Source organism: Plectropomus leopardus, chromosome 12, assembly GCF_008729295.1.
Source record: "Plectropomus leopardus isolate mb chromosome 12, YSFRI_Pleo_2.0, whole genome shotgun sequence".
NCBI classification, from domain to species: domain Eukaryota; kingdom Metazoa; phylum Chordata; class Actinopteri; order Perciformes; family Serranidae; genus Plectropomus; species Plectropomus leopardus.
This window is the reverse complement of record NC_056474.1, coordinates 6,684,374-6,710,916: the sequence shown is the minus strand read 5'-3', so window position 1 is coordinate 6,710,916 and position 26,543 is coordinate 6,684,374. Positions and strand designations below refer to the sequence as shown.

Below are 26,543 nucleotides of genomic sequence, written 5' to 3'. Positions count from 1 at the left end.
AGAGGTGGCTTATCGTTTAGAAAAAGTTACAAAGGACTATACAAAATACAACGCTTCTGCCGTTAGTTCTTAATAAGTTACAGGATTAAGTATTTACAAATCAGGCTAGAAGTTACAGAACTGGTGTTACACATTTAACTCAAAATAATGATATTTACAAGTCTATACACAAATCCACTGTTATCCCCGTCTTCCTGCAGAGACAGAGAAAACGGAGATAAGTTACCAACAGACACAGAAAATGTAGCTGATGATAGTAATATATAAGATCATTAATCACCTATATGTTGTTAAGCAGGTAGTTCTGAACACTTTCATACACTTTGTTGTAGATATCTTCCTTAGATGTCATCCCGTCGAGGTACTCTGTCCAGAAAAAGATAAATCACAAGTGAATGAAAGGAACTTGTGTCCACAGTTTGCAGCGAGAGCCTTTTTTTCAAAGTGTTTATTTTGATGCTAGAGATGTGAATAAGGAGCAGAGCCCACAAAGGGTTGTCGATTTTTTGTTTGAGATGGTAGTAATTGACTTCACCCTTGAAAACGTTAGTAAATTGGTTGATTTCTCTAAAATAAAAACATGGAAGGAAGGCAATGAGCAACTTATCAAGAAATGATGCAAAAAATGAGCAACAAATTAGTAAAAAGCTGCAAGAAAATTACAAAGAAATTAGCAAAAAAAGGAAAGAAAAGACAAAAAAGTAACAACAATAAAAATACGATAAAAAAAAAAATAAGGTAAGGAGCTGAAAAAAAATTCCTAAAAGTTAAAAATTATATACTCTGACCTGCTTTTCAACACTGGATAACAGAAATGGGAAAAGTTGCTGTGTATGAAGAATGCCATTTAGGAACTGTAATTTTTTATAAATACACAAAAGTAACAGTAAGATGGAAGCAATTAAATCACAACTGTCAGGTAATTGCTGTTTTTTGTGATTTTTGTGTTCTTAAAAGTCCTCATCTGTACTGTCTCTTTCCTGTGTTTCAAGTACATGGGCCAATATATATATATTTTTTTAATGAATCCAATTTTGTAATATATTTTGAATACATAACTGTAATAATATTTTTTAAAATATATTTTTGGACTTTTTCCTCCCTTTTTTTTAAAAAAACAACTTTTTTAAGGTTTTTTTCTTGTCAGCTTTTATTAATTTCTTGCAGTTTGCTCATTGCCTTTTTTCCCATGTTTTTGAGACCTTTTTGCGCAGGCTTCACAGGGTTCAAAACTCGTGAAAGGCGTCTGAATGCAGCACAAGAAAACCTGATGTCCATCCAGCTTTCAGAGGGTTAACATACCTATTCTGTCGCAGTTGTTCTCCATCTCTTTCCTGTGTTTCAAGTACATGGGCCAGACGTGGCCGTCGAACAGGCCAGGGGGGTCAGGGAGTGTGTATGTCCTTGTACTGCAGAAACATAAACTATCAGGTCAATTTATAGCCTGTAATTGGTGCAGCATTTCATCGGAATCTGTCAAAGCGACCGCGTTACCTTCTCCTCTTTTTGCACTCCTCATAAGGAATGGAAATGTAGAAACATTTGTCGTAGACATCAATTAGAGGCCTGCGGAGGGGAACCGGCGGTCAGATTAGTGAGACGCTTCGGAGGGCAAGAGGCCTGTAGCTTAAATCTGAGAGCTCGTGCAGAAAACAGACGGCAGGCGACTCACTTATAGTTGTAGATGAGGAAGCCCTCCACAATGAGTATATGGATCCCCTCCTCCGAGTCGGATTCCTCAGCTTCGGGTGACAGGCTCACGCCGTGTGAGCGGGCGAACTTGACCGGGTTCTCCTGCCAGCCTTTCACAGTGCTGACCATCGCCTCCATGTCCAGGGCGTCGATCACTGATACAGAACAAGGAGAGGAGAGAGAAGAGCGGGCTTCACCACACAAGCAACCAACGCTCCTCGCCAATGAGCTTATTAACACACATCAGTTTGATTTAGTGAATGTTTGCATTCACAGAATAGATGATTGATTATCACAAAGTTTTGATTGGTTGTCAAACCAAAGAAATGTGCAGGAAAGAAGAAGTACATTACTGCAATGGTTTTCCTACGCAAAATCCATTCTTACCATCCCACTGTCTAAAGCCGTCCTCCCCGACTTCTATTTGATCGGGTTTCTGAAATAACAGTCACCAGTAAAACATTGCTGCAACCTAGTAACCAGTCGGAGCTGATCACACCTGGACAGGACAGCTCAAGGACTCGTCTCCACCAAAAGTAGCGCACGGTGACATTTTGGAGTTCGGTGCAATGCTTTTATCAACATTCAAAAATCGCAAATTTCTCTCAATGACTTCTTAAAACAATGCGGGAGGGTTGTAGAGTTTGCGGCCGCCTGACTTTGAAGGTGTTTGAAAGATGGAAGCAAATTATCTCACAAGATTTTTTGCGTTTTTATGGCCCTCGACGACACCCACGATACATTGAGATTGCAGTACAAGAGGCAAAAAATTGGCGATTCGTGATCAATCAACCCTCAATGGCCCTGAACGCAGCACAAAAAGATGGCAGAGATCAAATCTTCTGGCTTCTTTTGAGCCACTTAGTTATTGTGCAAAAATTTGGTTGCAGAATTTGCAAAATGATAAAACAAAGTCTGACTTTAAGTGGGGACGCTCAGCCCTTTCAGTGGCTGTCCAGGAGACAATCAGCCAGATGTATTACTAGGCTACTGCGAAGACAGGACATCTGCAGGTCAGACTGATGGTTTAATTCTCAGAACAAAACGTCCTTAAAGGTTACTTTCACCTAGCAAATCAAATGTGTCAAACATAATACTTGAAATTAAAATAGTAACTGTAGCTTTAGCTAACATTCATTAACTTACAGTAAAAATAAAGGTGTCTTTAATTTATCTTACCTTGAAAAAGTCATCCTGGTGCACCACACAACAGTTGGGTAATGTCTTTAGAAGTCTATTTGTCAAAGTGGTCTTCCCACCGTTGGTCACTCTGAAATTAACATGAATGTCAGTGGACACAGTCACACTGTATAAAAAGACAAGCAGAAGTGTGTAAATAACATAAATGACTTACCCTCCAATGCCAATGATGAACTTCATTTTGTTTTTGTATTGGTCACCTCTGGAATTCAGTAAATAAAAGAAGGGAACCCACCCAAAGCAAACAGCCTATGAAAGAAAAAACCCTCTTCCCTCTCCTCTGCCACAGACGTTCCCCCCTTTTACTACTTCATTGATAGACAATCTCCCTGACGGGCATATATAGGATTTAGCTGCGGTGTCACGGCCTCTCAAACCAGGCCTCCTCCTCCTGCAGCCAATGAGCTGCCGCTTTACAGCCGCGCGACACCAATGTGAGGAGGAGGACTTACAGACATGAAAGTAGATCCCAAATATTCCACCTGCTGTCAGGGGTCAGTGGACACCGGCCAACCACATGCACGACAAATCCCACACCCTACAGATAAAAGAATAAACATATGGTGATGGGCACAAAATGAATTTTCTCTTTGGAAACATGTGGAGACAGAAAGCTACGACCGACTGGTGATGCTGACAGTTTAGAGCTTGTAAAATACTTTTAATAATTAATAATTAATAATTAATAATTTTTAAAAGCTCTTTAGAAATTGTGAAAACAAATTGTTGCAATTTGGTTTAATTTTTTTTCAAAAACAAGAGGAAAAAAGAGCAACTTGGCAAGAAAAGTCCCCTAAATTGCAAGACATTAGAGAAAATAATAAAACTATAATTATAATTGGTATAATTTTATAATGAAAATTAAGTTACAGATTTGTTTCTATTTTTAAGCCTCTTTTTTTTAAAGTAGTCTTTTTTGAGGAAGTTTTCTAGTAATTTTCTTGTTTTATTTTACTTTGCTTTTTCTTTTGTGTGGTAATTTTCTAGTATTTTTCTTGTACTTTTCACTCATTTCTTGTTAAATTTTGGGTCACTTCTTCTCACTCCTTCTTATGTTTTTGACAATGATCACGCCAATTCACTTAAAAAAATAGGGTTAAGAGAGACACTCTATGGAGAGGAGGTAAAAGCTGCTATTTGTACCATCATGAAATTTACTGTAATACACGTCAGCGTATTAAAGTCACGTCCTCTCACTGAGACATCTGCATCACAGCTCAGAGACAAACTGGGGATTTTTGGAAAGAAAATTTTCCATGCTTAGACAGCGCCTGGTGAAAACCAGGAGCACTATATTTAGCCAACTTCTGTGTGTCTGCCTGCTGCGTCACGCATATTTCTGATGCAACCAGCTGGAGTACATGGCAGCCTGCCATGTGACCGCAGTGTCCCGAGTCGCAGCTATAGGTCCGATAACGCAGATCTACGTTTGTCTCTGGACTTATCAGCCCAGTTTGTGACACACCTGCAGATGTGTGCAGTCTTGTGTTCATTATATTTGGGCAGCACTTAAACAAATGTGAGGCTCTTATCTGTGTGTGTGTGTGAAAGACGTGAACTTTGAGTCCCAGCTATCAGAGCACATGGGTTCATGTTTCTCTGCCATGACGGTCCAAACACAGAGGAGATGCCTGTTGACACCATGTGATGATAATATTTATTTGACCTCTTATATCAAAGTGATTTGCGGCTTCGATGAATTATGTTAGTGAACAAAATGTTGCGTTGTGGGTAAGAATTTGGGGTTACAAAACTGTCCCATATAGGTTGAGACATTCTGTAGGGTCCATGTGGTCCACACCATGTGAAGCATGTGGTGCACATATGTTTTCCCTTCTAGGACTCAGTAGACAGACTAACCTTTACTTGACCTGCATTTCTGGTGAATACCTATACTGTTTTTTGCCATAGTTACAATTTAATATTCACAATTCAACACATTAAAACTTTCAGATTACGTCCAGGGGTTAATCCACAGGGATTATGTCAAATCACCTACATTTCCAGGTTTTAAGGACATTTTAGGACATGCACTTGCAGACACATTGAGAGGATCAATAGACTGAGAGGATCTCAGGAGCTATAGAGTCAGGAGGTGAGCTTAGCTTAGCATACGTACTGAAATCAGGGGGAAACAGGTAGCCATGCGCACACCAAAATTCAAAAGTACGGCAAAAGCTGGCTAATTAACACAGTTTTTGTTGGTAGTTAAATCTGTACACAAAAAGAAATGTAAAAACGTGAATTTGTAGTTTAAGAGTGAGTTACATAACATGGAAAACAACACTGGGGTGTCACTACCTCTAACTGTTCTCTGTCAAGAAATGTTTTCCTTAAACAACTCCATAAACAAAAAAAATATACAAATCTGTTTGTCTGCATGCAAACGTATCCTCATACATCAGTTCATATGATATCCTAAGAGAATTCACATTCAACGGTTCATACCACATTTAAAAAATAGCGCCCCGTGAATGGCGCTGTCACATTACGTATATAATGTAAAGTTACAAAGGTTAAGTCTGGAAGCAAGAAGCAAGAAAGCAAAGACACGTGAGTTAGATTTAGGAAAAAGAAATATGGCTGGGTGTTGTCAGGTTATGTACTTAATGTAAAGTTACGCTGTGTTTATGCATTTAAGGTTACGTAGTTTACATATAAGAAAGCAAAGTTACATAAGTTAGACATCGGTAAAGAAATATGGTTGGGTTTTGTCAGATTACATACTTTATGTAAATCTATGTAGGTTATACTGAGGCAAGTAAGGTTACAGAGTTTACATTTAAGAAAGTAAAGTTACAGATGTTGGATTTAAGAAAGTAAAGTTACAGATGTTGGGTTTAAGAAAGTAAAGTTACAAATGTTGGGTTTAAGAAAGTAAAGTTACAAATGTTGGGTTTAAGAAAGTAAAGTTACAGATGTTGGATTTAAGAAAGTAAAGTCACAGATGTTATGTTTACGAAAAGAAACATGGTTGGTTGCTGTCAGGTTCTGTACTTAACATTAAGTTACGTAGGTTGTGCTTGGGCAAGTAAGATAACATAGTTTAGATTTAAGAACGGAAATTTCCATACGTTAAGTTTACGTAAAGAAACATGATTGGGTGTTGTCAGGCTATGCACTTCATATAAACTTATGTAGGTTGAGTAACGTTACATAGCTTAGATTTAAGAAATTTAAAGTAACATTGGTAAGTTTTAAAAAAAGGAGCATGTTTGGACGTCATCAGGTAACATATTTAATGTTAATTTAGGTAGATTACAACTAATAAAGCAACATTACGTAGGTTAGATCTAGTAAAAGAAATATGGCTAGGTTTTGTCAGGTTACGTACCTAACGTAGAGTTAAAATATATCTAACTTTATCCTCTAGGAAACGTGCAGCAGTTGCATTTTATTAGGAGCGCAGATAGACAACATACAACATACAAAAACTAAAATAACCTAAAAGAAAAAGCAAATGTACAAATGCAAAGAATAACCTCTGTAACCTTTAATGTCAGTGGTTATTATGCGAGTTTATTAGGGGTTAGGTATTGAGCTATAACCTTGTGATCACAGTAACACTGCATGTAAAAATAAAAAAAGGGTCACCTCAGGAGAACTATGTCTGAATGACCCCTATGGAGAACAACACAGGACTGTCAGGTGACACAGAACACTGTCACGCTCGTAAGTCATGATCGTGCCTTTTAATAACTCGCCAGTAACGGCCCGTCAAAAACATTCTGGACCAAACTGGACGAACTTTAAGAGGCAATAAAAAGATGAAAATATGCTCATATGTTTTGTATCAGAAGTCAAGGTTGAATACAAGAGGTGACTAATCATGGGATGAAAAAAGTTTGTTTTAGTTCACTTATTTATTCATTTATTATTTTTTTACAAACAGTAAATGGCACATTTTCATAAATAACACTTTTACTCTCTTCAAATATATTTAATTTCATTTATAACAATGTATGTTTTCCATCTTGTAAAAGTACCTTTTGAAACATGATGGCAAATGACTTCAAAACTGACGAAAACTAATGACACGGAAGGATATAAACAAGCATGCCACCTGCAGATCGAACTCCGGAAAACTTTAAGACCAAAACACACGTTTGCATCAGTGACATCTACTGTAGCTCTAAGAAGAACAATATCATTGCACATAATTTCCCAGTGAAATTAAACCAAACAATATTCATGCCACTCATATCAAAAACCAAACATCAGTGCAAACAACTTTCTCAAAAATATCTATACAAGTATGTACATTACATTATGTCAGAAGATGCTTGAATGTTAATCCAAGTCCTTAATTTTTGATTCATATAGATGAAGTCATGCTTAAAGCTCAACTTGACATGCAGGGAGATTTTTTTTTTTCATTTAATGTCTTCTCGCAATGCTGGTGTGAATTCACTTTAAGTCAGAAGCAAGCATCGAAAATAATGTTTTTGGGAAATGATTGTCTTGCAGCTAATGGATCCAGTCAGGAGATTTAATCCTGTGCAGCGAGCGTGTGATGGCGGTTTAGGCTCCTGTTTTAATGCATGAATGTCCCCCATTGGCTCTTCAATTTAAAGCTCTGTAATGCAAATACAGACAGTCTGATTATCTTTCTTTTTCCGTCACCTTTAGCCTGACAGTTTGAAAGATAACTCAACCGTTTGATAAAACACAATTTGAGTCACTGTATCCTAATGAAAAATGTGTTTAACTTAACTCAACCGCTTTATGTACCGTTCAGTTTAGGTGTGTTATGCTTTAAAGAAATCCACCACATGCTGCTGTGTCTTTAAATAGTCCGCTTTATCAGTTTGCCTCTTTCAGGAAGTTAGTAACAAAAAAAGTCACACCACACGTGAGGGCTCTGCGTGATGAGATTTTCAAAGGTCGGCAAATTCTTCCAACATGTTACGAGTTCAGAGGTCTCACTGAACAGATTCAGGTAACTTTATATGAAAAATAAAAGTCCTATAAGGGTCAAATCATTTTTTTTAAAAAACATGCTCGACCAAATGGTTTATTTGGCCTTTTATGGTTAACGTAGTGAAGCTAAGCTAATGTAATTAAAATCGACATTTCGCTATAAAATATATATATATGCTGAAAATTTATTATAAATAAGACAATTCTTATGAAATAAAAAAAGAATGAATATTCACTGTTGTTAATGCAAAGTATTTAATTTAATATTAATTTAATATTTATTCCATAACATATGTGAAGAAAAAATTATATCAGTATGATTTTTCACCATTTCTAGGATGTTGTCAAAGTACTGCAATAGTAAATATCAAGAATAAAAAAGTCATTAAATTAAAATTAACAGTAAATGTAACAATAATAACAATAAGATTTGTTTTTTTCTTTCTGTTTTAAAAATACCATAAAGTGACCTCTCAACTTTTTGGTAGAGGCATATGTGATCTGTAATAAATGTATATATAAATGAACTTGAATTAATTAATGAAATTAGAAAATAATAAAAAAGTTTATATATATATATATATATATATATATATATATATATATATATATATAATATATAAATATAAAATTAATTTATAAAACAAAACAACGCAAAAAAGGCAGACAGATTTTCGTTATATATAAAAACTGCTTTTTTTTCATTGCTTATCTCTTGGTAGTGAGATAAGTGGTATTTATCTCACTACTGGTAAATGTGGTAGTGTGTCAGTAAGCATGCACTTAATATGAAGTATATCCAACTTGACACGACCATATTTATTTTCCCCCCTGCGTACTCCCTTGGCATTTGGTTAGGAGACGGTGCCTCTGTTCATTCCTGAGATGTCGGCCAGTCCGACGGCTGATAGTTTGATATATGGAGGCTCAGAGGGATGGTCAGCAGGACAGCACAGAAGAGGGGGGACGTTTCTAAAATAACCCACCCACACTGCCGAACCCACCCTGACCTGCTGCGGTGGGTATTTCCCTACAATTTCAGGACAGGCTGCGGGCGCGGATCAATTTGCCAGACCTTGGTTGAACGACCCATTAAAAATAGCATTGATCGGTTGTGTGCATGCAGGCTTAACTAGATTAGCAGCTGTGCTTTATGTAACACCGGGTACAGAGGAAATACGATGTTGAGGATCAGCTAACATTTCTTGGACCACGCAGTCTGAATTTAAAGAACTGAAACATGACTTGGCAGAAAGGCAAATGAGCTGGACTTGATGACTGACGGTAATCACACAGAACCACATTTTGTGCTTCAGCCTCTGGTCCAGTGCTCCCAGAGAGGGGAAAATCTCAAAAGAAACGCTTTATCATTTCTTTACTTTATTTCCCGTTATTTGTGGTCAAGGCTATGTGCACTTTCATCACAAATAAACAAACAAACAAAAACAAACGGGTGCACACTTCAGTTTCCTCCTGACACTAAAAATGAATGAGATGTATTCTGAGAGATTAAAGATTTGACGATTTAAGATTATTTGTATGACATATTAATCTTCTTTTTTTTGATTAACTAACTGATTGTTTGGTCTATAAAAGAAATCAGAAAACAGTACAAAAAACATTATAATATCTAACATCACCAGACACATTAGTGGAAGAAGTACTCATATACTTCAGTAAAAGTAGAAATACTGCAGTGTAAAAATACTCTATTACATGTAAAGTCCTAGACTGGTTATACAAAGCACCTTAAGTTAATATTTTTCCTCAAAGTCCTGTTTAAGGTGAAATAAAATTCAGTTGCCTTATGTCCTTAAGTCTAAATCTTTAATCTAAATCTGTAAAGTAACTAGCAGGTACCACTTTAAAGTAAATGTAATGGAGTAAAAAGTACAATATTTGCCTCTGAGATGTAGCAAAGTAAAGTATAAAGTTGCAAGAAATCGAAGTATTCAAGAAAAGTACAAATACCTCAAAATTGTCCTTAAGTGCAGTGCTTGAGTAAATGTACTTAGTTACAGTGCACCATCCTGCTTTATCCAACCGTCTAAAATCACAAAATATTTAGTAGCTTTCATATAAGACAAAGAAAAGCACCAATATTTCACTTCTGAGAGGGAAGCCGGTCGGCAGTTTTGTTTGAACAGTGGCTTGCACATAATAGTTACATATAAGTTAACTTTTGACCAACTTATCGACTAATCCTTGAAGATGTTTTTGTGACTGAAAACTAAACTGTACATCTTTGACTCCCTGAGATTCAATCTTTTCTGCTCCTGATCTCTTGACTCTCTACGATGCTGTAAATTGGATCTCGTTGCCCCAGAACTGTCAGCTGACCCTTTGGACACTTTGGTCAGTGACCCAACACTCCAGAAAGGCCATCTTCCAACATTTAGGTGATTTACTGTATCGTGTCCCTTGAGCTCACATACGCATCGCATTTGTGTGTGTGTGTGTGTGTGTGTGTGTAGACGAGAACACTTCCCTGTATGTCAGAGATTAGTTACAGTGGGCTGACATTACAAACCAGTCTGGGAGAAGTTTGTTGGAAAGGCAGTTATGTCAGTGAGAGCTCTTACCTGAATGTCAGATGTCACGACCAACATCTGCTACCATCGACTTTGGCCTGAAAATGACAGATTAAGGGTAAGCCATAGGTAAATATAAATATTTAGCTTGGCCATCATCGTGCTTTTGTTGCCAAAATATATCCGTGTGGCTGCAGGAGTTTCTCAAAACAGAGAAGAAACACACAGATTGATTTCCTTTTCAGCCTCAAATTTTCCCGACAATAATGGAGGGAACTTTCTTATTTCGGTATCTGAACTGACTCAGTGAAATAAAGCTGTGTTTTCTGTGACTGAGAGTGAAGTGGTTGTTGAAATGCTGCAGTGCTGAAGTAGAAAAGAAAATGATTTATCCAAAAAAGGCACTGGACTTTATATAGTGCAAAATGAGGTCACCTTTCTTTAGGCAGTGTTGAGTTGGTCTGCTGCTGCTCTTGCTCAAGTCTGTAAGTGAGACAGGCAAATATTAATAATAACTTCTGCAGGAGAAAAAGAGCGCATTAAAACATTTAGTTTTCCAGGCAGTAACTATAAAATGAACTACAATTTATATACGCTGAAAATGTACCCTTTCAGATATATTGTTAAAAAAATATTTAAAAGAAACTGTTTTTTTCTACGAAAAGCAACTGTGCCCCACTCTCTGAAATAATTATAAGCACATGTAATTATAATCATAAACAAACCTCAGAACATTGCCATTATTATTACTACTCGCTCTAGTATTATGGTGTACTACAGTTCTGTGTGTGGTTTGTCTAAGCAGGGTTTCTACACATTTTCAGACACAATTTCAAAACTTTTCCATGACTTTTCAAGGACCTATAATGAAATTTCATTACCATTACAATGTACAACACAAACACAACTGTATAATATACTTTACCCCAATGTTAATTATTACTGAAGCATCTTTCTGCCATGTCAAGAAAAAACAAGATCAGTATCAGGTAATAACAAGATGTTTTTAACATTTTACCAAGACAATTTCACATTATTACGTCATACAAACTTATCTCGTTAGAACAAGAAACTTTTCTTTTTACAACATGATACTATTCATCTTGTCACGTAAAATGTTTCATGTTAAAAAGTGATGCGTTTGGATGACGTAATAACGTGAAATTTTCTTGTTAAAACATGAAAAACATCTTGTTATAACAAGAAACTTTTCTTGGCCCCCCCCCCCCCCTCCCAAGCGTGCAGAAGGTGCAGATCAAAAGTGCCCCCCCTCCGATTCCATAAAAAAATCAGCTGCTCACCTTTCCCTTTGTGCTCTTATCTTCTCGTCATCATACCTTCAAAAAATGAGAATAGAAATCAGATTGATGCCGTTACACCGCGCCCCTACACATTTTCATGTGCAAAATTTCAAAGCTTTTCAAGACTTTTCAAGGACCCATAATAACAATTTATATTTTCCTGCATATCCCATTCGAACTCGAACTTGAAACATCTTCACCCCCTAATACATACATAAAAGTCGCAGAGAACTTTTATTCTGACAAAAAAATGGTGAATATGCATAGTTTGTGTAATGTGTAGTTTGTGCATAAAACATTGACCAGAATGCAGGAAAGTAATTGAGTGAAGCTCTAAACTTTCTGGCAGACGCTCCCAAACCCCCCCACCTCCATATGTGTCCCTCCCAGTGTTGAACCTTAAGCTACGCCATTGCACCATCTTGATCATCTCCTGATTCAGTTTTCTGGGTAAATTGAAACAGTAGTTCCCAGCTGATCCAGGCATGGGACCCAAATTTTACCCACCTACCTATCTATCTCTATAGTGCAGTTACTTAAAACTTAGTAAATACTGTCTCCTGTGACCAAAAAAGTGCAGATTATTGCCTCAAGATCAAAGACAAAAAAACACTGCAAAGACACAGCATGTTAATAGACCAAATAATACCAAGAACAGGGCAATAAAACAGTAGCTGAACAGCAGGAAACTGTACCTCAAAATAAAAGCCCTGTGTCAAAAATTCAAAATAAAATATGTTTTTAAAAAATAACTTGTCATGTTTGGGAATCACTTGTGGTCCATTTAAAATGAACCTGCTACCCACTTCTGGACCTCGACCCACCAGTTTAGAACCACTGGCTTAGAATAAAAAGTGACACTAGACATTTAAATAAATGCTAACAATTACATAAAACTACATGTTAATGGGTGAAACACAGCTGGGGTCAGGTTTAGTTTGACCGCTGTGCTGTGAGCAGTCTCCGAATGTGTCTTTACTGTAAGCATGTGACACAACATGAGCTGTTTCGCCTGTTTCGCGTCTCCACAGTGACCCTTGGTGGCTCAGAGTACTTACTGCAGCACACACTCGGGGATCTGCACATGCTCCATGGGGATGATCTGGCTGAGTTCCTCCAGGGTCTGAACGTAACGGATCTTATCCATGAACTTCACACTGCAGAAAAAAACCCAACAACATGCCTTTATTGTCTCAAATTACTCAGTCTGCGCACTGATATTCATGTCGGTGGCCTCACTGCATAGCTTTTAATGTTTGATGGTCTGAATTTACAGTATATGTAACTGGATCTTTATGTTATGACTCCTTAACCTTTTAACACCTGGATCGACATCAGTTTTCTTATGCTGCATTCAGACGGCTTTCACAAGCATTTAAACCTCTGAAACCTGGGAAAACCGATTTAATTTCTTTCAAAAACATGAGAAAAAACATGATCAGCAACTTGACAAGAAATGTCTCGCAAAATGCTAAAAATTAGTAAAAGGTAACAAAAAAATGACCTGAAAAAAGTAATATTTATTATAAAAAATTAGGGAAAATGTCCAGAAAACTATATTTATAATTCTAATTATTAGACATTTGATTATTTTTTTTAGCATTTTCTTAAGGTTTTTCTTGTTTGTCTGTTTCACTTTCTTAAAAACAAATTTTCAGGTATTTTTTCTTGCACATTTTCGGGCCATTTCTTGTTAGGTTCCTCATTGATTTTTTCCCACGATTTTGAAAGAAATAAAGTCAATTTACTCAGCTTTCAAAAGCGTTAATCTATTATCTTTTTGTTTTTCAGATTTGCTCAGACAAGAAGTTCTGCATTAATATGTAGCTCAAGGGAGCGATGGACATTGAGTCCCACTGAATGTGTCCTCACCTGATGAAAGGTCTTGAGATGGCCAGGACGGTCCGGATGAACCACGTTGGGTGAGCGATGATGAGACACTTTAGATTCTTCCTCAGCCTGCAGGAGACAGCCAAGTGTTTGTAATGCTTTTCAAAACAATTGAAATCATAATGAATTTAAATTATATCTTCATTTATATCTGGCATCAACACAGGTTTTATATTCTTGGCTATAATCTCATTTCCATAACATTTGCCTAAACTGCTGTGATATTTTGTCGGTCTTACTTTCTGTCAATCATCTGGTAGCATTTCTTCAGCCAGCTAATGCCAGGCATCTTCCTGCGAGGAGTCGCTCCGTTCAGGTAAATAATCATGTAATCTTCTGCCACCAGCAGCTCCAGGCTGCTCACAACGTACCTGAGGACGGAGCGAACAAGCTTACATCTGACTCAGACTGTGCAGCAACACAGACGGTGAAAACACTTGAACTAAAGAAATCCTATGTTCACATTAAGAGGATCATTTCTATGTTCTTCACAAAACAATAAATCCAAAATGAGTGTTGAAGGCATTTAATGTGAACCCTCTGAAGCCTGGATTGATATCACTTTCCTTGTGCTGCATTCAGATGCATTTTCATAGGTATTTAACTCTTTAAACCCTGAGCAAATTGGTCTGACTTTTTGCAAACAGAAAAAAAGAAATTTTCAAAAAATGTCCCACAAATTGCAAGAAATTATTAGATTTAGAAAACTATTTTTAAAAAAGCTAGGGGAAAAAAATCACAAGACTCTATTTATAATTATCATCATTATATGTTTTTAAACATGATGGGGAATTTTATAAATTTTAAACATTTTTTTCCCCAGGTCTTTTTTTACTTTCTTGTTTGTTTGGGGTTTTTTTGTTTGTTGATTTGTTTATTTTTTTCAGGTAATTTTCTTGTACTTTTCATTAATATTTTACTAATTTCTGGGTTATTTCCTCTTTCATTGCTCATTGCCTTCTTCCCAAATTTTTAGAGCCAGGAGGACTTTTTAATGCATTGTTTATCACTGCTCGTGTTTTCTGCACGTCCCTCTGTGCTCACAGATTGTTGTAAATGCCATTAGGAGCACCAGGAGGAACATTATTTTTTCACAGATTATCTTTCTCATGAACTGGTATCAGGATATAGTGACAGTCTCTAAGAAAAAGTTAGCTACTAAATCTTAAAAAAAAACCAAACAGAGTAGATCTTACAGGAAGAGATTCTCCATGATGTATGTGTAGTCCTCACAGCCACTGTCAGGAAGGTAGCATGCTGCAAACACAATGATGGCGTTCAGACCCTCTCCATAGTAACCTGAGAGAAGAGAGAGACACATTCAGTAAGATGACAGCTGTGCTGGGACACTTATGTAAAAAGTGTGACAATCCCCCCAAAAATATTATCTGCTGAACTTACTTTATTTGCATGTTGCATTAATCAGCCCCTCAGTTTTACCACTTTCAAATTAGCCTTACATATTTTCCTTTCATTGCTTGCTTTAATTAATGTATCTTTGTATGTATCACACCAACAACTCCTGTCCACATGCACTCTTTTTATTGGACAGCAGCTCTCTTTAGTTGGTCTTCAGTTGAGCATTTTTGTTCTTTCTTTTAACTTTGTTAATGATATTTGCATTAAAAACTATCACCAATCATTCACATTCAGGTATTTAAATAAAAATGCACACGCACAGACTCCGACTAACCTCCATGTGTGACCACCCTCAGATACGGTCTGATGACCTGCATGTCAATCCGCTGCTCCTGGTCACCGATGATCACTGTCCGCCACAGACGACCAGACGAGTCCCTCTCCTCTTCACTTTCACCTGGAAGACGCTTGGCGGTGGCAACAGGAGTGTCGTCTAAACGAAGGTGACACAAAGATGGGTAGACTGTTTAATCTTCCTTCCCAGCCTGCATTTACATTTTTAAAACCAACTCAATATGAGGCAGATAAAGGTCACAGAGTTGGAACTTGGCATCACTGCCTGTGTGCAATAAAACTTGATTCACAGCCCGTCACAATTTCTACGAAAATATTTCTGCTCTTAATCAAACAGAATCTAACTGATAAAACATTGTGGAAATATTTTCCAAACAAATCCAATTATATTTATTCAGCATTTTTAGAAACAACAAAAGTTGACAGAGGTGCTGTAAAATTAAAAAAACAAAACAAAACAGGAAAACACACAAAAAAAATTAAAATAATTACATTTGAAAAATGATTAAAAAAAAGGTTTAGTGTACTCAAGTTGTCGCCAAAATGAAAGGAATTCCTGATAATATTTTTAATCTGTTAACACAATAATCCAGCAATGAATACTATTTTTGTCAAAGAAAATCTCTAGATCCTATAGCTTCTATAGTCAGAAACATGACAAAGGGTAATATTTATTACAGTTACCAACTACAGCTTTAAGGTATTAAAGATAAGTATTAGGTTTATGAAAGTTTTTAAGCTGTTATTAGTGGCGTTGCTGTATTTCACCACTGACACACAAAAGACAAGGAAGTGATGGAAATATTCCCTGAAGAATGAAAAACACTCAGCTGCCCGAGACAGAATTTGGAAAATTAAGAACAACCTTGACTCTCGGGCAGTGCAGTGATTACAGCAATCAGTGTTTGTTTTCATTTTTGCTGCTTTTGACAGTTGGCAGCAATTTGTGGCTGGACAGCTGGAGGCAGATAACATGACATCCGAGGCAGGACTCAAACCAAGGACACCGCAGGTACAATGATTTGTTTAGGAAATAAAACTCCAAAATAAATCCATGATATGAAATGATATGATATCATTTGATTGTCTGACCTTCCCACTCCAGTTCGTTGCCATTGTTTATAAACTCCAGCGAGTCCGTCTCATCGGGAGTCTCGATGTCGTCTACATTAATGTCCAGGTCGTCGGGCGTTTCCAGAAACTCATCTGAGAGCACCGACCCCTCGCTCTGATCCAGAGAGAGGTTCATGTCGGGGGCGACCAGGGTGCGACGCTTACGCTGGGCCATGGACTCGGCCACGTTCAGGGAGGTGGGGGGATCTGGAGAAGCAGGCCAGAAAAGTTTAGATACGGTATATAGTAACAAAAAAATGAATGCTATGTATATATTTCACTTACTAGTTCTGTTGTCAGTGAGGCCAGATGAAGAATCCACATATCCATCCTCTGGTAGTGGCCTGCAGAGACAGAAATGAATAAACTATATAAATTTAATGAGATAAAAACAGCATAAACTTGCATTACCACCTTGCAGTTGTATTCCTCTGCAAACCACTAAAGTTGCACTTATGGTTTAAATCCATGTCTGTGAAAACATGCTTATCATACATACAATCACCTTACACCGGCAGCACAGATCTACACAACCAGCACAGTTTCAGGATGTAAAAATCTAAGATTAGTGTCACCAATTCAGTATCTGTTTAAATGTCTCCCCTTCTGTTCCTGAGTTATGACGCTGAGTAATGGCCAGAAAATAGTTTTTGCAGAGCGTTATGATGTAAAACTTAAGTTCACCTTTGACCTTTTGGATGTAAAATGTCATCACTTTATCATTTTATCCTGTTAGACATTTGTGTGAAACTTATTCAGAATTAGTGCATGAATTCTTGAGTTACAGCCGAAATCATGTTTTGTGAGGTCTTTTTGTGAAGGTCAAAGGCTTTTATGTTCCACCATTAAAATATAATCAGTTCATTTTTGAGTCCATGAGGATGTTTGTGTCAAAATTGAGGAAATTCCCTCAAGGTGCTCTTGAATTATTGGGTTCATGAGAATGCGACAGATGTGAGGTCAGAGTGACCTTTGACCACCATATTTAAATCTGTTAATTGTTGAGTGCAAGGGGACATTTATGCCACTTATGAAATAGTCCAAAGACGTTCTTGAGATAATTTGTTCACAAGAATGCAAGGTAGCAGAGACCTTGACCTATGAACACCCAGTTTGAATCAGTTCATTAAGTCCAAGAGGATGTTTGTGCCAAAAACTAAAAAAGTTCCCTGAAGGTGTTCTTGAGAAACTGCGTTCATACAAATGAGACAGAGGAGATCACATTGACCTTTGACATTCAAAATCTAATCAGTTTATCCAGTAGTCCAAGTGGAACAGTTGTGCCAAATAAGAAGAAATTCCCTTTAGGCATTCTTGAGATGTTGCATTCACAAAAATGGGATATACGTAAATACGGAAAAACATGATGCCTCCGGTCACGGCTATAATGGGGCAGCATTAACAAAAAATAAATTACATATGAAATTATAAATTCTCTTTGGCCTTTTGTTTTCCTGCTACCAAGTTAATGATTGTTTTTGTTTTTTATAATTGTTGCTACTTAATATTTAACATTAAATTGCAATGACAAAAAAATGAAATGAGGTATGAGCAGCCATTTCTAGCATCTGTGCTCTTACTTTTCGCTTTTTGGAGTGGCACTGTTGTTATTTAATAACAGCGTGCCCTTGGAAACAATATGTGTTGTTAGAGAAAGCAACACCAGTAATTACCAACTCCCCTCTGACATTATAATAAGACAGCTGAACCCTCAGTGCTGGGGCACAAGAGGGCCAGATTATAGTAGATATCACTAGTACAAACACGCACACACATACAAGTACACAGACATTAACGCAGACATGCTTGCATAGACAAACACACCCTAAAATACCACAAGTATGGGCGCGCTGATGGAGCTGCCGGGATAATTGCTGTTATTATGTTGTCAGTAGCGTTGTAGAGGTACATTAAAGACAGCACCAGCAGATATTCAAGAGTGGATTAAAGAAAGAGGGAAAGAAAAGCAAAATGTGTAAAACCTTTCCAAAACTTTTCTCTGTAAGTTTAAAATGTCTGTAAATATATTCATTGTTAGACTCATTACTCCTCTTCCCTTTTCTACTGTAATTTCATCACTTTTATTGTATAAACGTTTGCCATCTGAGCTACCACGAGATTATTATATCTACGAAAATAGATATCTTTTTCAAGAATGTCCTGACCAAGACAGGCAGCAACAAAAGTTAGACAGACAACATGGAACAAAAATCAAAAAAATCTAAATATACAACTCCAAAACAAACAATACAAAAACACAAAAAGAACACAAAATAAAGTTACCACAGGAAGGACTAAAAAGTATGTTAATATGGGCAGTATATCAAACATGGATGATACTGAGTAAATAGCTGTATATAGTATGTTGTAAAGATCTCCTTAAATAATCTCTTTCTGCTGCTCCATTTTCCACCAACACGCTCCCTCCGCTGCAGAAATGACTCCTGCCAATAAAAGCGAGGTGGACGTGTTTGACTTGTCTTCTTTTTCTCTCTGCGCTCGCTGCTGTTTTGTTCACTGACACGATAAACAACACAATCACGTAACACATAACGACTACATCAAGGAAAGAACACACCTGCTGCCGTTCAGCATTAAACACACGTGACTGACTTCCCATCAGAGCTGGGCCTGTTTGTCAAAGCCTACGCACAAATCGGACAAATTGCTCTTTGTGTCTCTCTCATACACACACACACAGGCTCTTTCATTCTCTCTCTCTCACACACACACACGCACACACACAAGCAGGACTACCTGGGGAAGTCTTCATCCTGCCACTCGTCCTTCACCTCCATGCTGTCCATGCGTAAGGTGGCTTCTGCTGTACCCATCCTCTGCGGGGGAGGACGGGCTTCAGCTCACTGTGGTTGACAAACAAATGAAACAATGTCATTCAGCAGGAAACCAACAATTAAAACATTAATAAAACATACAGCTCTTGAAGCCGTCTTAAAGGAGCAGTCCACCGATTTAACACATTTTTACGCAATACTAATGATGTCATCAGGATCATCTGAATTTTGTCGAGACTTGAGTGAGACAGACTTACGACAGAAAGCCGGCGTTGCAAAATAAAGGTGTGGAGTTTGAAAAATGTGGGTGTTTACTAAGCAGCCTGAAACCCATATCCAGTAGCATCATGGGATATGTAGGCTTCAGTGCGCTTGAATTTAACTAGGGAATAAAAATTGGCATATGTCAGCCTCTTTTGCTTAAATTTTGACTTGTCCTTTTTAAATTTGACTCTCAAGTCTGACAAACTCATGGAAGTGATATATTCAATTTCTGGAACCCAAATAAATCTGACTTACTCAGCATATATAGTTTTTAGGAGCTGTTATTAAAGGGATAGTTTGGATTTTTTAAGCAGGGTTGTATTGGATTACTATCCATAGCAGTGTATCATAAACAGCAGTCAGTCGGTATGCTCCCAGTTTGGAGAAGCAGGCTGGAGTCCGTCACAGAAGCTGAGCAATACATTGCTGTGGATGGGGTGGCAACTTAATGTATTTTTAACTACCTAAAAAAAATCTATATCAGTTGAAGTGTATGCTATATTTAGAATATTTTTACTACTTTATGTTTCCAACAAGACAACGAAAAAGCCATTCAAGGCTTCAGTTTCTATCTATGCTCTCATCAAATCCACCAGACTCCATTGACAAAAAAGTAATTTTAGCTCACTGAGCATGGGAGCTGCTGGTCTACTGCTGCTTTGATCAGTTAGTTAGTTTGTGTTAAATCACTGTTTCTTGAGTCTGGCTTTGAAGAGAGCGATATAACAGCTTAATTTTCCCGTTGGTAATCACTGTATTATATATTGATTTGATATAGATTTTTTTTGGGTGGCTAAAAAAGTTTATTTTCCTGACCCCTCCACAGCAGCTTAGCTTTCATATCGGACTCCATCCTGCTTCTCCAAACTGGAAGCTCGCTGACTGACATCGATAAACTGTCTGTGTATACGTTCCTGATACAACCACACTTCAAAAAATCTGAACTATCCCTTTGAGAGGTTTGGAGGGCAGACAGGAAGCATAACATGGGTGAAATCAGAAATTCAATTTGGCAAATATTCAACATTTATCCTTTTCCAGCAGGCAAGATTCTTAACAAATGCGAGATCCAAATACAAAAAAAGCAGTTTCTTAAAAAAAATTAGCTATTTTGCTATAGTTTTTTTTTTTTTAATTCATTGTCAACTGACATAATAAACACAAATCTGCAAAACTAAGTCCCAGTGGGTTTTCTGTCCTTACACCCCTGAGGAAAGCGACAAAAATAAAACACCACATTGCTCATAAAGCGCCTCAGGGAGATACAAGCAAATCATAGGAGCGGCTATAAAGCAGATTGTGATCTGTACTTCCATATTTTACATAACCTAATTAAAATTGACCCAAGTTTCCACTCAACCTTGAATGTCCTTCTCTTGATACGTGACGTAAAGCTTTACAGCGTCTCGTGTTTACGTCTGTTGTTGCAGGCTGCTCAGAGCGAACATCATGTGTGAGTCTCGTGTCTGAAATGTGCATATGGGGGAGGAGGGTCGCTCCTACATCACTGTCCCAGCCAGAGTTCATGCTGCAGCAGACGTTACCACAGTCCATTTGTCCACTGGGATGGCACTGATGTGCTATATAGAGACACATCAGAGCCTACACTGAAAAAAAACAAAAACATGTGGTCTAAAAGGCCCTCGGGCCACTTGCTGCTGGAGCTGCTGTGTTGTGATTCGATTGTTTACATCACTGTAGGGGAGAGTGGGGTCGATTGGTACATTTTGTGACATCACCTTATATTGTTATTTTTATATTCTTATTCAAGTAGTTTGAACAGTAATAAAAATCATTTGATCCCTGTTTAGATGCAGGAGTCTGCTAATAATTTATCACATTTTTAGAACCTAACCCAAAAATTAAAGTCAACATTCTGTAAAATATACAATGGGTGAATTTTCCCCAAATTCTGCCTCCCCAGGTTAATTGGGACAACTTGTTCCGGGCTAAAAATTATCACTAAAATTGAAAGAAACTTCTGTCTAAATTTGAACATCTTATATTTACAACAGGGTTCCCACACATTTTCACAGAAGAAATTTGATTTTTAAGGACCCATAATATTTTTTCTTTTTTCTTTCCCCACTTGCCTGGCATGTTTTTTTAAACATATGAGATTCAAACTCCATTCAAACATCATTTCAGCCAGCCGGCATGCATGTATGGAAAGCTGGAACGTGGGGAGAAAATAAAGAAACGTATGTGCTGGTCAACAAAATACCACATATTGTCATTCTGTCTTTATCAAAAACTGTATAAATAATATAAATCAACGGCAATTAGCTGAAAATGGGTTAATCTCCACCTGCTGTGGCGGAGTTGAACATACTTCCATCAATAAATCGATTCTCTCCCAGGGCATGTATACTGGGAAGAGGACAGTAGTCAAATTAAATGCCCAAATCAAGCTACAGCTCGACTTATCTGTGCATGTAAACGTAGTGGAGCAGCATGATGTCGTTGTTTTTATCCTGTGTAAAAATGCAACGCTGTGTAAAAATGGCTTGTGAAATAAATGTGAACAATAAATAGAAGGTCTCCAGGTAAAAAAGATGGTGTGGCTGAGTATGAGAATGGTGAATGATAAAGGCATATTTGCTTGCTAACTGGCTAAAAAGGAACTGACCCAAGTGTCCCAACCAACCCCGCTCTCCCCTACTAGTAAAGAAAGTTGTTTGATATGAGCTCGGTGGGGAACTCCTTAAACGCCACTTTGATAAAGATCCTGCTGACTAAATCACACTTTGATTCACTGCTTTCTGTTCTTACACTCTAAAAGCTTTGTGAAGCACACTGATCATTTTCCCTGCTAAATTAAGAATGAAGGAGGGCCGTGACTCGCTGAGAATAAAGCGGAAAATTCACACGGAAACAGCCGATCAGTGCGTGTGTGGTTTGTTGTCTGTGCAGATGTCTCTTGCCAAGGCTCAGCTGCTCATACAGTGACCCGCTGATTGATGGACACAAAGTAATGTTGCAGCAGCACGTGTTTGTTGGGGATTTAAGTCCAGATGGCAGAGCAGCCTTCGCTTCCCAAACACTATCTCGTAAGCTATTCACAGCATTGTGCTGATCAAACCAAACGCCTCATAGTCTATCAAAGAGGTGGAAAGTAAATAGATGAAAACACTCAGAAGCTGTTCTGTAAATATTTTTCTTTCTTTCTGTGACATATAGTGAACAAAATGGAAGTGAGGCAGCAGAGTTTGAATACAACAGCACGGCTTTGGTTCCTCCTCTGCATTATAAAATCATTTAAATGCATCCTGGATATAAATACAGTAAATGATGAGAAAAGGTAAGGCATCATGTTTGAGCTCTTCAAAACCCAATAAAAATATTTCATTATTTTATCCTTTTTTTTTTTGACACTCCTCGAGCCTTGAGTCCTTGAGCCTCCCTGAGGGACTGGCGGAAATGCATGACCATCCCTAAATCATGAATTAGTTATGAAATTTTAAATCTCACTCTTTGAGATCTGAAAGTTAAGAGTTGAAGAGAAAATCCTGAAGTAGGAAAAAACCTTGGTTTTGCACTTATGTCGTGCATGCTGGTTAGTTGTGAAAACAGTTTATTTTCAGCCAAATTTTAAATGCAATGTAGAAAAAAGTGATTTTGATTAAATATCAATATTTCAAACTCATATCTGGTTATGTTTTTTTTCCTGACAGAAGCCTTCATTACACATGATGTGTTCAAGGTACGTCAAAAATGTGACAATCCAACAATAATTTTTGTTTTTGCAGTTTCTGGCTATGATTAAAGGTGTATTTTTGGCATTTTTTAAAGAAAAATGCTTTCCAAACCCACTGGCAGGTATGCTTTGTTGTGTTTTAAATTGGGGGTATAATAGTTACAAAACACAGCCATTTAAAGAAGTATTTCCCTGATATTAAGAAGGAACTCACATAAAACTAGGCTGTCTCTGCAGAGGAGAGACGCAAATACTTTTGAAATTGGTGCTATGTGAGCAGAGAAAACAAGGAAAAAGGTATTTTTGCTCAAGATGTAGAAATTCTACAACTACCACCCGCCCACTGATGGATGACATAATGTGGACTTATCCATGTGAAACAAGAGAAATATGCTACTCAGTGACTAGAATCTTGATTTATATTTGATCAGTGGTACTTGGGTTTACTGATTGATCTTTGCTCTGTTGGACTCAGTTTTCACTGTGCAGGATGCAGCATGGCGCCCACTTCCAGTCCACAAACTCTCACCATTTGAGCGATACATGGCATTAAAATGTGTTTCTGAAAACATTTTAGGTGAGAAATAGGCAGTAACATAGTATTGGTTTATATTTGATCAACACTGCCTAGTATACTGTATACTCTGAAGCGGCGGCTGGTGACAGGCAATACGAAAATGCAGAAATGCAGCCTGTTCTTAGAGCATTAGCCCCAAGAGCGAAACTCCTACAAATGACAGAAATCACATCATTTGGAAGAGTTAGCTGTGGGGTGAGGAGGAATATCTAGAGTGGTTAGTAGAAGGGAAGTCTACCACAGTTCATCTACACATATTACCCACATTGTTTTGATAGAAAGCTGGCTGTAAATCAGTATTCCTTTAAATGTAATTCAATATTGAACTGCCTTGTTAGCCTGTTTTATGTTCTATTTTCATGTTAAGCAATGTTTATAATGCCCTCATTGTAAAGCACTAAGTGCTGTATTTCTTGCCTGAAATGTGCTATTTAAGTTTATTATTATTATTAAATAAAAAAGTGTTCTAAATTTTGCAGAAAACTTGTTCAATAAGATTACTAAAGAAGCTGATTGAGGAATTCAGTTTTTCAGGGGCTTAAAATGTGTGTGAAAGGAGAAGAGCTACTTTGTCACGACTGCCAATCTTTCCTTATCTGATAAATGAAAAACAGTTACCACTCACTTGAATCACAAACAGAACGAATAAAAGGCTTTAAATATCACGTCACTGACTGAGAATCTGTCCCCTGAAGAAAAGCAAGCACAACCAGATAAATCACAGCTCGTGTAAAGGCAGGGTACTCACATAATGCGACCAGGAAGACTTCCTCTTCGCCGTTTTGAAAGCTTCCCTGTTTTGCCTTCAGTTGCTGTGTTTTCTTCTTCCTCCCCCTTAAACCTGCCCGAAAAGAGAGAGGCTCATCGCTGTTTACATCTGCATGTGGGCTGCTGGATGGTTCTTGCTGTTGACTGACGCTTCCAGTAGAGAAAGAAATCGTGTCCTCCTGTAGAGAGGAGAACAGTGAGGAGAGTCAGGGTCACCGCACGGAAAACACCATCCCGCTCTCATCTTTCCCTCTGCCAGTCAGCTGCTTTTTGGACAAAAGATAATCCTCACCCTGCGCTTTTAGCTCGTCTCATGATGATCACTCTCTATCTTCACTTCTGAATCCCCTCCTCCTCCCTCTGCCAACACTAATGCCCCCACCCCGGGCTCTAATCCTGATGTGATGATGTCACCCGTGTGTGTGTTATGGTGGTTATGTAATCACACCTGCCTACCTTCTCTTTGATTCTCTGGAAGTCCGGATCAGCTGTTTTCCTTCGCCTCGGGTTCAGTCCGTTTTGCATCCATGATTTGACGTGTTTCTATCCTCCTACCGCCTGGGAAATATGGATGTTTCGACTTCACTGCTGTTCCCTGGCAACAGCATCTTCCTCCCTCACGCAGTCTCTCTCTTGCTTTTTCTCACCATCTCTGTTAAGCTCTCTCAGTCTTTATGAGACCCCTCCTCCACATGAATTCCCCTCCTTTTCTCCTGCTCTCTCACTGTGATGCTCACACCCCCCTCCCTCCCGCTCTCCTCACAGCTGCACTGAGCTCTGGGCAATGTCAGTGACACAGAGTGGCTTCTCTCTGGCACTGCACTCACCGCCCGGTGGGGGCAGCCACAGTTATTCTTTTCTTCTCCTGCCATTGGCTGCTTGGCAGAAAAATGCATTTTGGAGTGTGTTTACAGTTTTCTATTAATAATGCTTCTTTGCACTGCACCGAAATGCTGCAACATGACCAGACTTGTGACTAAAAGCATTTGTTTTCACACAGATCCAGAGCTGTTGAGAGAAGTTGAAAACAGAACAAAGAGCTTTGGGTGTTTAAGAAAATACCAACACTGTTTAAATAAAGTGACATAGTTTTTCTATCTTGTGTCAAAAGAAAGGTTTGCTTAGTTTGTGTTTGTAATCTAAAGATCTTTGAGTCCTCTTTCATAGTCAATAAGGGACCGCTCTTTATCAACCAGAGGTGGGGGGTGGCTGGGGTGTGACTTTGTTTTTCTTTAACCCTCCCCAAAACAACAAATATTTGTCCATGAGCTTTCCTGAGTGACCTGGGGAAAATGCATGACCCTTCTTCCAACACAAAGTGGGTATTAGATTTTAAAACTTAAAAGATAAAAGTTGAAGACAAAATCCTGGAGATGTAAAAAGCCTGTGCTTACTTTTGGTAATTTTTTTAAATGAGACATGGAATAAAGAGAATTTGATGAAATGTCACTTAAATTCAGATTGTGACTATAATAAATGGTTATTTTTTAAACCAACAATTCCTTCCACACCAATGGGTTTTTTTTATGTCAGTGGAAAAAAATAACAGTCAAGTCACTGAAGTTGTATACCCCTTTGCCAACTTTGCCAAAATAAAGAGCATAAGTCCATCCCCATCTCTCAAAAAGTTATTCGACATGCCTCCCCCTTTCTGCCACTCCCCCTTCTCTGTCATAGATAACAGTCCCTACAGAGGAATGAACTTTTAATGTCCTGTTTTATTTTCCTTGAGCTCAACTTTCATTAGGCTTTTTATGAAGTGTTTGTCCCACATATTGTGTTTGAGGACTGTCACAAATTTGAAAATTTGAACAATAAATTCTGTTTTTACACTTTTTGACAATTAAAAACAGCGCATTTTTGGTGATTTGAAGGAAGCGCACCTTCCACTCCCATGTTTTTTTATGAAATTCTTAAAAAAATAAATAAAAAATACAGCAATTTGAAGTTGTATGCATACGTCCCTCCACAGTTTGTAAAAAATTATTTGACATGCCCACACCAATTTTTGCACCACCCTTCCTCTCTCATAAATCACAAACAGTCCCTGAGGTGAAACTTCATGTTCTGCTCTATTTTCCT

At 37.8% G+C, this 26,543-nt stretch overlaps 2 protein-coding genes across 5 annotated transcripts; both read right to left on the bottom strand.

The window, feature by feature from the left end:
• Positions 1-43: 43 nt before the first annotated feature.
• LOC121951561 (nicotinamide riboside kinase 2-like) lies at positions 44-3,213 on the bottom strand. The gene is made up of 8 exons (XM_042497936.1): positions 3,047-3,213; positions 2,872-2,962; positions 2,080-2,128; positions 1,673-1,847; positions 1,495-1,566; positions 1,303-1,409; positions 281-366; positions 44-194 (listed from the first exon to the last, which is right to left on the bottom strand). Exons 1-7 carry the CDS (start codon positions 3,070-3,072, stop codon positions 281-283), a joined length of 606 nt encoding a protein of 201 aa, XP_042353870.1. The 5' UTR covers positions 3,073-3,213; the 3' UTR covers positions 44-194.
• A 3,571-nt stretch (positions 3,214-6,784) lies between these two features.
• On the bottom strand, positions 6,785-25,185 carry atcayb (ATCAY kinesin light chain interacting caytaxin b). 4 transcript variants are annotated; one of them, XM_042497931.1, is made up of 14 exons: positions 24,918-25,184; positions 24,442-24,640; positions 19,118-19,224; positions 16,646-16,704; positions 16,340-16,567; positions 15,228-15,386; positions 14,731-14,833; positions 13,774-13,905; positions 13,517-13,603; positions 12,703-12,801; positions 11,645-11,680; positions 10,779-10,826; positions 10,395-10,441; positions 6,785-7,468 (listed from the first exon to the last, which is right to left on the bottom strand). In XM_042497931.1, the coding sequence occupies exons 3-13, from the start codon at positions 19,192-19,194 to the stop codon at positions 10,402-10,404; spliced, it is 1,068 nt and encodes a 355-aa protein (XP_042353865.1). In that variant the 5' UTR covers positions 19,195-19,224; positions 24,442-24,640; positions 24,918-25,184; the 3' UTR covers positions 6,785-7,468; positions 10,395-10,401. The 4 variants fall into 4 exon arrangements, with proteins under 4 accessions (XP_042353865.1, XP_042353866.1, XP_042353869.1 ...); XM_042497932.1 differs by lacking the exon at positions 24,918-25,184 and adding an exon at positions 24,754-24,844; XM_042497935.1 differs by lacking the exon at positions 10,395-10,441 and having other exon boundaries at positions 24,918-25,185.
• Between the last annotated feature and the right edge of the window lie 1,358 nt (positions 25,186-26,543).

Bases quoted from the DNA above. Each gene is read 5' to 3' on its own strand.
- atcayb (XM_042497931.1), bottom strand. From the start codon at position 19,194: ATGGGTACAGCAGAAGCCACCTTACGCATGGACAGCATGGAGGTGAAG. The intron at 12,802-13,516 runs GTGAGGACACAT...TTTTTTCTGCAG, and splicing joins ATCTCAAGACCTTTCATCAG to TGTGAAGTTCATGGATAAGA. The intron at 10,442-10,778 runs GTGACCTCATTT...TGTCATTTTCAG, and splicing joins TCAACACTGCCTAAAGAAAG to GCCAAAGTCGATGGTAGCAG.
- LOC121951561 (XM_042497936.1), bottom strand. From the start codon at position 3,072: ATGAAGTTCATCATTGGCATTGGAGG. The intron at 1,567-1,672 runs GTGAGTCGCCTG...TCCCCTCCGCAG, and splicing joins TTCCTCATCTACAACTATAA to GCCTCTAATTGATGTCTACG. The intron at 1,410-1,494 runs GTAACGCGGTCG...ATGTTTCTGCAG, and splicing joins GAGTGCAAAAAGAGGAGAAG to TACAAGGACATACACACTCC.